Source organism: Watersipora subatra, chromosome 3 (genome assembly GCF_963576615.1).
Source record: "Watersipora subatra chromosome 3, tzWatSuba1.1, whole genome shotgun sequence".
Lineage (NCBI taxonomy): Eukaryota > Metazoa > Bryozoa > Gymnolaemata > Cheilostomatida > Watersiporidae > Watersipora > Watersipora subatra.
In genome coordinates, this window is record NC_088710.1 from 64,810,426 (window position 1) to 64,820,815 (window position 10,390).

Below are 10,390 nucleotides of genomic sequence, written 5' to 3' on the forward strand. Positions count from 1 at the left end.
CGATACTTGACTTGAGCGACATAAGACCTGCTTCTCCTCGCTCCTCCATCTCATTCGTACAAATGATTTACCCGGCGCAAGTTGACGCTCATTCCGCTGCGAAGCTGCACAGCAACATGAACTTCAATCTCCTGCCAGCTCTCAGGCGACCGACAGATTTTAGTGTCAACTCTATTCTCGGTAATGCTGACAGCGCGTCTGGCAATGGTGTATGGCCGGCTGCGAGACTAGCTCCTGGTCTTCCACCGGCACACAGCAAGCTTTCGGACATGTTCGCCGCCGAAATGATGCAGCAGCAGCTATCAATGCGAGCAGGTTTGGACAATTCAAGTCAGCCGCCAGTGCCTACAGAGCCAACAACGCCGAGCTCAGCATCTGGAGAGACATGTGACGATGCACAGGTAGAGCTGGAGGGCATGGACCTATGGGAGCAATTTCATGACATCGGAACAGAAATGGTTATTACTAAATGTGGCAGGTAAGTCGTTATTTTTAGCTTTTCAAAATTAAAAAAGTATTTTGGTTTATTTTTTGCTGCAAATATTTAAAACCTAGAGCGCCTTCAAGGTTCTTCAAAGTGCTCTTAAAATTGGCAGGCAGTTTCCGAGTATAGCTATATGGAGAAATCAAAACAATGTATCTTACATATATTGTATATCGATACAGGGCAGGACGCCAAAGTCGGCACACAATGTGTGAGGTAAACACTCGGTTTATCATATGGCGCCCCATGCACGGCAATCTTGTTTGTGTTTTCTATTGATTGTTGTGTTTTCACAACTTTCTACAAACAACGAGTTGACAATACAGACTAATGGCTGTAGCGAAATCACAATTTTTTCCTTTGTTGTTATAGAAGGAGAAGGAGTCTATTACCTCTGTGAATAGCTGATAAATGCCAATCTTTTGTCAACTTCGTGACACTAAGTTATTATAATTTAAATTAAGCAATTTTTAGTGACACTTAGTGAAAAGGAAATAAAATAATTTCAATGTTTTCACTCTGTGTATCCAAACAGGTGTCTTGATATAACGAATGAGATTGGCTTTGTATGACTTTCGTTTACTTTTGAAGCATTTGCAAACTTGAATCTGTAAAACGATAAGAGGCGTTGGGGAGACTATTGATTTCATTGTATGTCTTTGTGCAATAACGCTGATTACAATAAAATGTGATATTGTTTCAAAACACACCATTGAATGAAGGTGTCAGCGTTATACCAACTATAGTTATGATTTAACGACATCAATTTTCTGGCTGCAATCTAATCATGTCATTCACACAAGACAGCCAAACCTGTTTTGATATGTGAATAAATAAGCGGTATTTATTGTAAAGTTAATTCTTTTTTTGACAGCAGACTGTTGTTTATCGTTTCAGGAGGATGTTTCCTGCCTACAAAACAAAGCTATCAGGACTTGACAAAAGATCCAAATATATTTTGTTAATGGATATAGACCCAGTAGACGACTGCAGGTATAAATTTCACAATTCACGATGGATGGTGGCTGGCAAAGCGGACCCTGAGATGCCAAAAAGGGTGTACATTCATCCTGACTCACCCGCGAGTGGAGAACATTGGATGCAAAAATCAGTTTCATTTCACAAATTGAAACTCACCAATAACATATCTGACAAGCATGGCTATGTAAGTCAACATAAAATTCTAAAAGCTCAAAATTAGTTTTAATATTTTACGCTGACAGCATACCTACATATATTTAACTGTAATTTTAAAAAACCTTGTTCATCTTAGCCTCTACTTGACATAGTTAAAAAAAATCACGTGTTTGACAAAATAACAACTTGAGGATGCAATGTTGATGCCTGCATTTGTACTTATAATTATAATATAGTTATAATATAACATGTATAATGCAGAGATAAATTTCTTAAAAATTAAAATTGACCTAGCACTTAATACATTTGCTAAAATTATTGCTTGTTGGCGGTATTTTATTGGAAATTGTATATTAAATAAAAAGGTATTTTTAAATCATTACCATCTTTAACAATCTAAGCATATTTAAAGCACTAAATTGTCATTTTTTGTAGCTCCATTTAGTAATTTAGTATAATCACATTTGGTGAGAGAGAATGTAATATTTAGGCAACCAAATCTCCTTTATATCAGCCAAACTCTATCCCCGTACTTATCATTGTTATGTGATATTTTTATGCCTTCTATTGCATATTTAGTACAGCCATTCATCTAACTAGCATAAATCCTTCGTTAATATCCTTATAGCTGATTTGTATAAATGCTCGAGGCGCCGTTTGCCAAAACTGACTAGTAAATAATGGTAGACTAAGAATTTTGTACCATCTGCTGAGGGCTGAGTGTCTCACAGACATTCTTATTACCCAAGTCACGCAGTCCCTCTAATTGTTCACCAATCTCTGATTATTATACAAACCCCAAACTATCTTTATAGCAGTTTCATTACTGCCTCAGACACTGGCAACTTGTCTACCTTTGCCATTATTATTATTATGTGTGTGTGAATATGTACATATTTTATAAGCGCAGGCGTCCGCAGATACCTGCCTATTTGATGATGCTCGCTTATATAATGATTGTTGTGATTTTTTGTTGCAGACGATATTGAACTCCATGCACAAGTATCAACCTCGATTTCACCTCGCAAAATGTAACGACATAGTCAAGTTACCCTACAGTTCGTTCCGCACATACGTGTTTAAGGAGACTCAGTTCATCGCAGTAACCGCGTACCAAAATGAGAAGGTAATGTACAGTAGCATAAGAAGTTACAGTCGTGTTTGTTCAAAGTGTGGGTGTGCGTGCCGAACCTCTAATGGATGACATTATTAAAGATCAGGATAGATCTTTCTATGGCTAATCCTTTTATCTCTAATATATTCTAGATTGCGATGTTTGTTTTGTCGCATTACCTCCATAGAAGTGCGAGGATAGTTGATACAAGTTTGTCTAGAGGGAGGAATCTTTTAAATACAACCGACTCCCACTTTTGCCTCTTACAGCTGCTTGTAAAATATCAAAGTTTTAATTTCATTTTTGCTTGAAAGGTTCAGCACTTTCTTTCATGAAAAGCATGCACTAAAAATCTAAATATAATCTCATATCATGATCAGTTACTGTAAATATCCAAATGTCTATTTGACTAAAGTTACATCTGAAAATGTGATATCTGGTATCATACTGGTACACAAAAGACGGGGCTCGTGTTTACGGACACCTAGTCATTGATACGGAATTCTCCAGTGAGTGTTGTATTATAAAAAATTTGAGATGCCAGACTGGAGCACTTGTCAGGCTGCGAGCGAAGATATCTCTATAGATATAATATATGCCGACTTTGAATAATTGCTGTATGAAAGTGTGAATTTGATTAGAATATTTGCGATGAGCTCATTATATTAAAATAAACTACAAAAGGGAGGTGTCAGAGTATCATAGCATCGGCGTTTGTCACAAATATGAATTGTTATTAGCAATAGGAGTAGTGTTGGTACCAGACTGTCTGGCATCTACTGCTTATTTATAATAAGAATGTCATTTGTTACGAGCCTAAAATTTCAGACGCAAAGTTTTAGAGCACAACGTATTAGCGGATGTTGATCTGTTCAAGAAGCTAGCGGTAAGTAGCAACGGTATTTTTTTGTAGATCACACAGCTAAAGATAGATCATAATCCTTTTGCAAAAGGCTTTCGAGATACAGGAAGTGGAAAACGAGAAAAAAAGTAAGTCAAATTTTATTACATTTCTGCTAACTAATTGACCTAATCAAGTATTAAATTTGTTTGTTTACGCTTTGGATGTATTCAAAATTTATTACAATAGATAAGTCATTTTTTGCAGCTCTTTCCAGCTTTTTGTTCATAAAAAGAAAACATATGCTGTTAGTGCATATAATTTAAAAACATGATGCCTTAAAAATGGAAAATATTTCAAACATGTTTGTATTTTTTATAGAAGTAAAGTGATTCGAAATACATGTATGTGAAAATAACATTCCTGCAAAGCAGCTTTGCTCACAAATGGCTTTACATGTTTACAAATGCACAAATTTCTAACATGTCAAAAAAGAAAAATAATGATTTTTTTATTCAAGTCGTGCCTTAAACAACTTCTGCACATTGATAATTTGACTTTGAAAAAATATGAATATTTTAGGTAACAAACTTTAGGTAGCCATTCTAATTCACAAAATTATGAAATTTCTGTAGGACTTGTTATTAAGAAAAGGGAGATAAACAGCAGTTTGTTTCAAATAAGACATCATTTAGTAGTTGATGGGTTGACTTGCTGTTCAGAGTTTTTTATTTGCTCAACAATGGCCAGTCAAAATCATTTTTTAGGCAAATAAAATTAATTTGCTAATTCATTAATTTTTTTGGGTGACAATAATGCTGCAGATATTTTAAAACTATCCTTAACATATACATTAATCTGTTTTCGATATGAAAATCTTTATATCTCAAATATCAAAAGTAAACGCTTTCAAAAACGTAGTTGTGATGTTTGTTTTTATGTGAGAGATCAATTTATAACGCACCTGTTAGTCCAAGTCAATCCCAAAAACTAGAATTAATCAGTTGCGGAAGGGTTAAATGTATTGTAACTAGTCAGTCTGATTTTGAAAAAACTGCTCCCTGAAAAAGGTGAGAAAATGATTTATTATTTCTACTGCGCAAAACTTAATTAAGTTCGTGAAATATAATTTACTTATAAATGTATGGTAGATTTGACCTGAGTTTACACCCAAACGATTGAGCTGCAGATAATAGCTTGCATATATTAAGGCGTGACTACAGAGAATGACGTGTTGCATCGGTGAGCAGCGATGCAAAAGATGTTGTTTTTATGGCATAGGATTGTTTAAAAATCAAACATGGTGGTTTTTCTTCAATCTTGTCAATGCTTCCTGTTTCGTTGGTTAACATCAAAAGGCATTTTCAATTTTACAATTTAAAATGGAAGCTATCGAGGTTAAGGTAATTTGTTGAAAAAGTTCACAACTGATTGTTTTCAATGGCCTTGACCTGGTTAGTTCATTGCCCAGTGCACAGCTTGCACAGGTCTAGTCAAAAGTCTATTTGTAATAGTATAAATTGCTGTCAAAGATACAATAGCGGGTTTCATGAATGTGCAAACGAGACTTTATAACTACAAACCAAACATTCATATGATAAATATAGCTCTATGTAGCTAAGCGCATGTCCTTCTTGTTTACAGAAGACTATCATCTCAAATGAGCAGCCCAGAAAACGATGACTCGGACGCTGACGATGATTTAGACGTCGTGAGCAATCCTGCTGACTCGAGTGTGGCCAGCCCATCTCTTGACACGCCCTGCATGCGCGTGTCTGATTCTCCCGATGAACACAACAGTATTACTAATGGTAAGCGCCTTGGCCAGTCGTCATCGGGAGGTCTATATACAAAATAAAATATATGTTAGTGTTATATGTAAAGTTATATAAGTGGAGAGGTTAGTGGTGTGCTTGACTGCTGTGCGGCCTGAACATGGTCAATCCTTATCTTTGAGTTACACTTATCAAAGGTGTCTATCGGAAGCACAGCTGATAGCCGCCCAGATTTCACACAATTGACCCGCCCGCCTGTGTTTACTTTATTTTTTGAGCATTTGTACACGATTCTTAGCTTTTGACTCAAACACCTCAAAAATGTCCCAAAGAGTGGTTTTGTGTATCACAATGATACACCATTCACTTGGTATGTTGAAATACCACTTAGAGTCAATTAATCGCTCGCTAATTAAACTATCTTGGAAAAATGGGATATTTTAAATCTTCTGATATTCTAAAGAGACTATTTTTACTAAGCATACAAATAGCTAACAAAAAATTGTTTATATTTTAACGCAAACCTTTACCTAGTTTTTTTAAATTACTGAAATACACTTTTATTGTTTTACCAAAAATGCTGACCCAGCATAAGCAGGCACCCTGTCGGGGGCGTGATGTAGGGATAAAAAGCGATACGGGTACCGTACTGAAAGGTAACTTATGTATTTATTACATCACTAACACGAGCAGGCTGCTATCTGCATTAAATACACACTTATCGATAGGAGAGCTGCCACTCTGTCTGTGTGCACATCCCACTTAGCGTTGCCTCCGCCGCTACTAGTTTTCTTATGGAATGTTCAGCAAACATGGGTTTTGGAGATCTCGGTGTTTGGATGACGCCGACTTGAATCACTGCAGGGTGTCCTCTCTCTCGTGCACAGTTTATGACAAACTGCATATGATCGAGGAAGCCTGCTTGCAGTTTCTGTTACATTGAGGGGGCAAGCTGTAGCTCCAATATAATTAGGGGTGACTGTAGGTTATGTTTTATAGAACGGAGGGGGAAGGGGTGACTATAGCTTAAGTTATATTAAAGAGATGATCATAGTTTATAGCCTCAGTTCCCCATTATGAGGGCTACCTATAATAGTCTCTGTTATTTTCTTGAAAAAGTTTATAGGTTTCTCTGAGATCCTGTTTTGTTGTTGAATTTAACGGCAAGTTGTGATTCATATTGTCCTCTTGTAAAAATATCTTACTGCTAGTAATTAGTTTCCCAATCCCTGATTCAGAAACTGAGGATGATTGTTGTCTGCTTTGGGCTATCTGCATCGATAACTGTAGGTTATAGCAATCTGCTCTACATCGTATTTCATATTATTCGGGCTATATTAAGGGCTAACTGCGTTTCTCCATTTTACTCAAAATTTTTATTATTTTTATTGTTTTAAATATTTGACAAAAATTGTTTTAAGTTTACAAATATCGCCAGAGAGTTCTGAGACCGGTAATGATTGGCTTAATTTTATATAAACTAAAGCAGCTATTATTTGGAAGCGTCTGTTTATCAATAGTCTAAGCAGAGTACCTTTGGTTACCTGCCACATCTATAAGAGGCTGCCTTTGGCTGACACTGTAGTAACAAGTGCTTCATTGAAGACCTGCAGATCAATAGCGCCAGTGTTTTATAATCTCTTTTTATGCTAATTTTGTTGCCACTGTCCATGCTGTCAGGCGGTTAAGACGATTATACCCGTTGAGTACAGAGCCGGTCTCCTAAACCTGTTTGCTGTATTACGCTTCACACCCCGCTATAAAGAAGAAAAACACTTGACAATAAGTTCGAATGTGCTATCCTCTACATATCTAACAGCTTGAGCACATTGGCAAGTGCCGACAAGTGCTAGCCGAGCTCATCACAGCTCTTCTCTTCTCCTGAGCTCTTCTGGCGGCAACAGATATTTGTGTTTGAGCTCAGGACTCATCTGCCTGGCTTCTCGCCATGTCAGCACAAGATTACAGTTATTGCCTTTTTGTCAGGAGCCATGTTGTCGACATCTCAGCTCGATGGCTTTGCCAGGCGTAGCGTCTCTAGCTCGTCTCTCGTATTTACCGCCTGAGCCCTCCCTTAGTTTAGATAAAAAGTGAATAGTTCGCCTTGGTTAGGAGTAATCCCCGTACTCGGTGCCTCCACTCTGTGGTCTCTTTGAAGCCTTGCTCATAATTCTACATGTTTTTCTCTAAAATTATGCGAACTCTAGGCGAAGTGTGAATTGATACCATCATGAGATGCACTAAACCGCTATTTCGCATACATTCAACAGTAAAGTTTGGTGTTTACCTTCTCTCTAGTACAAGCATGAAAGAGATGTTTTGATATTTTTTATGAGACCACAAACCAAGCAATTAGAATTTAAGATTACAGAGAGTTGTGGTGACTAATTGTGCTAGGACTGCAACTGCATCGTACCGACCAGTTTATGTCGTTCGAGAGTTGCCTGTCTCTCTCTTGTAATTACAGTCTAGGCCAACCTATCTCCACTTCTATTTAGTGGTTTGCCTCAGCATGCGTGTCCCCAGTCTCTGTCTCAAGCCAAGTGCCTCTGTCTCGCAATACTCTTTACCAGATCAGCCTAGAGCAGTTCCCTTTTAGGCACCTTGTGGTCTGCCTCTCACCTTATTCTCCACTTTCTCTTGCAGATATAGAATGCAGCAGGCCAAAATTACTCTGCGAAAGTCAGCACTCCCCAGCAAAGTCTCTACACTCATCATCTGTTGGGTCTCCTGAGCCAGCGTTAGTCACACCGAGTTTGAAAAAACATTCGCCTCCAAATGTAACAGTGATTCATCCATCCGCGAACCATCCTATGTTCTCCTATCTCTGCCACGCGACAGGCAATATGGCATCCATGGCAGCTGGATATATGACTCAACCAAACTACCCTTCCTCAATATTTTCACATTTAGATCTGAACACAAACGCAGCGGCAGCATCCTTTATGAATCCGTTTCTGCTCAGCCAGCTTTTACGTCAAGGGTTTCCCCCGATGGCTGGTGTGGAGGGTGGAGTGCCAATGCCACCAAATACTTTACAACCCCGTCCACCTATGTCTCTGGCCCATAGGTTCGCTCCGTACTCTCTACCAATCAGTTCTTCAGTGGCTCAGTCCGCGCCCACGCCTTCGCTGCTCTCCCGCAACTCGGCAGCCAACGCTGGGGAAGAGCTGAAGAGCTTGCTTAGCACGCTGTCTCGGATTAAGGGAGAGGTATAACACGAGCCCTTGTGTTCTCTTTTTGTAACACAGGCTAAAAGAAGACAATCATACAAATTACAGTCACCCACTTATTTTTCTTATGCAAAATAAATTTTTATTGCTTATTTTCTATAACAATATAGCATATCAGTAACATTAATTTTACTGAGTACTATTTTAAAAGTTTGTTGCCATAGCGATGTGCAGAGCAGACAGTGAAGTTCTCAGTTGAAAGCTGCGCAGTTTTGAAAAGCATATGTTATAACAAGCACTCTAGTCGACCGAAAACTTGTAACATATAATATTATTTTTGTGTTTTTTGTCTTGTGCTAAACTATTTTATTGATGTACTCACCGTGTTTTGCAAAAGACCTCATAGTAACGTAGATACTATTTAGTGTTTTATAAATTAATTTATACAGTATTTAGTAGAATTCCACAAACTATACAAAGCTGCATGCATAGGCCTATGTCCTTCACCTTTTAATTGCTGCTTCGTTAATCTCAAGATTATATATTTGTCCTGCAGACGCCGAACCTTTCTATAATAGTGAATCCAGTAAACTTCTTTTTATTATTTATTTCCTAATGACCAGCCAATGTATGACAACATTGCTCTTGTTTTTCATTGTCGTCGCAATCAGAATACATGATGCCTAGTGCATAATTATTTAAACCTCTGTTTCCCTGGCTGAGACATAAGCTGAGGAAAGCTGACGGCAAGGCTGACCTTTGGTAATGATTTCCAACTGTTGCTTTAGCGGTAACCGTAAAGAACAAGTGGCCAGAGAAGAAAGAAATTGAACAAGTTAATCAAGCACTCGTGTGTAAAATACCGAAATGAAAGTGTTGAACTATGAGACTTTGAGCAGCTAATAAATACATCGTGTTAACAAGCTATGAAGAACAAGCACCTGTCTGACTAGTTTGACACGTTGCAACAGTTGCTTGCTGAGGGCATAAAATACGTGCTTAAAAACATCACATACTTTGCCAAAAAGGTTAAAGGTTTGTCCAGTTCCCAGTTCGAGCTGGTGAAGAGAACTTCTGGTCGCTATTCACTTGCTGGTCATTCCGATAAGAATTAGCTCAGCTAATATGCTCAAGTAATCTATATAAATATTTTAAAATTATAGACAAGCATCTTTGGTAAATTGGCAGACTGATATACTTAAATTTCAATGATTAATTATTATCTTGTTTTTACAAAAAAAGAATTGATTACAAAAAAGGTTGAGCTGTCGCTGGTAGCTACTGTTAGCTGTGTTGTATCTGTCTTTAGTAGCTCCGGCTGGCTGCGATGTATCTGGCAGCGATGTATCTGGCAAGGTAAATGCCTTGTTGTTGCCAAAGTTATAATAGCATGGCGGCACTCCACTTATCTTTAGTGTAAGTGTGAAACCTGACAACTTAGTCACAGAGCGTCACTTATAACGGATCACTGTGCAAGGATCAAGGTGGAAAAATTATAGGGCATTGGGATTTTAATTTGGATAAATGAATAAGACCGCCAATGAGCTTAGCTCGAGCTCAACTCCTTAGGTGTAACATTCTCATGCGCTCTTTTCATGTAATCCTCCAAGGCCTGTGAACACACGAAGCCTAGCGTATGCAATTCCGCTTCGTCTCGTTCGTTCGCGTATTTAATGATGAAGCCAATGGAATAGTCGCGTTAAATAACTTATTCTACAAAGGAGGAAGCCTTGAATGGCACCTAATGAGGGAGAGAGCAACCGAGCCGGCTCATACACTCTCAGCTAATCTTCTTCCAATCGCCACAAAATTTAATACCTGAATGGATGAAAAGATATTCATGCAATACTTTTCATTCCTTAGCGT

General features: G+C 38.0%; 1 protein-coding gene across 1 annotated transcript; it reads left to right on the top strand.

Annotated features, from left to right (window-relative positions):
• LOC137389615 (T-box transcription factor TBX3-like) lies at positions 1–9,215 on the top strand. Its single transcript, XM_068075673.1, has 6 exons — positions 1–478; positions 1,382–1,649; positions 2,601–2,747; positions 3,649–3,725; positions 5,221–5,387; positions 7,998–9,215. The coding sequence occupies exons 1-6, from the start codon at positions 63–65 to the stop codon at positions 8,567–8,569; spliced, it is 1,647 nt and encodes a 548-aa protein (XP_067931774.1). The 5' UTR covers positions 1–62; the 3' UTR covers positions 8,570–9,215.
• Positions 9,216–10,390: the final 1,175 nt, after the last annotated feature.

Coding starts and splice junctions, on each gene's coding strand:
- LOC137389615 (XM_068075673.1), top strand. CDS start 63: ATGATTTACCCGGCGCAAGTTGACGCTCATTCCGCTGCGAAGCTGCAC. Junction 479..1,381: donor GTTATTACTAAATGTGGCAG/GTAAGTCGTTAT, acceptor TTATCGTTTCAG/GAGGATGTTTCCTGCCTACA. Junction 3,726..5,220: donor AGTGGAAAACGAGAAAAAAA/GTAAGTCAAATT, acceptor TCTTGTTTACAG/AAGACTATCATCTCAAATGA.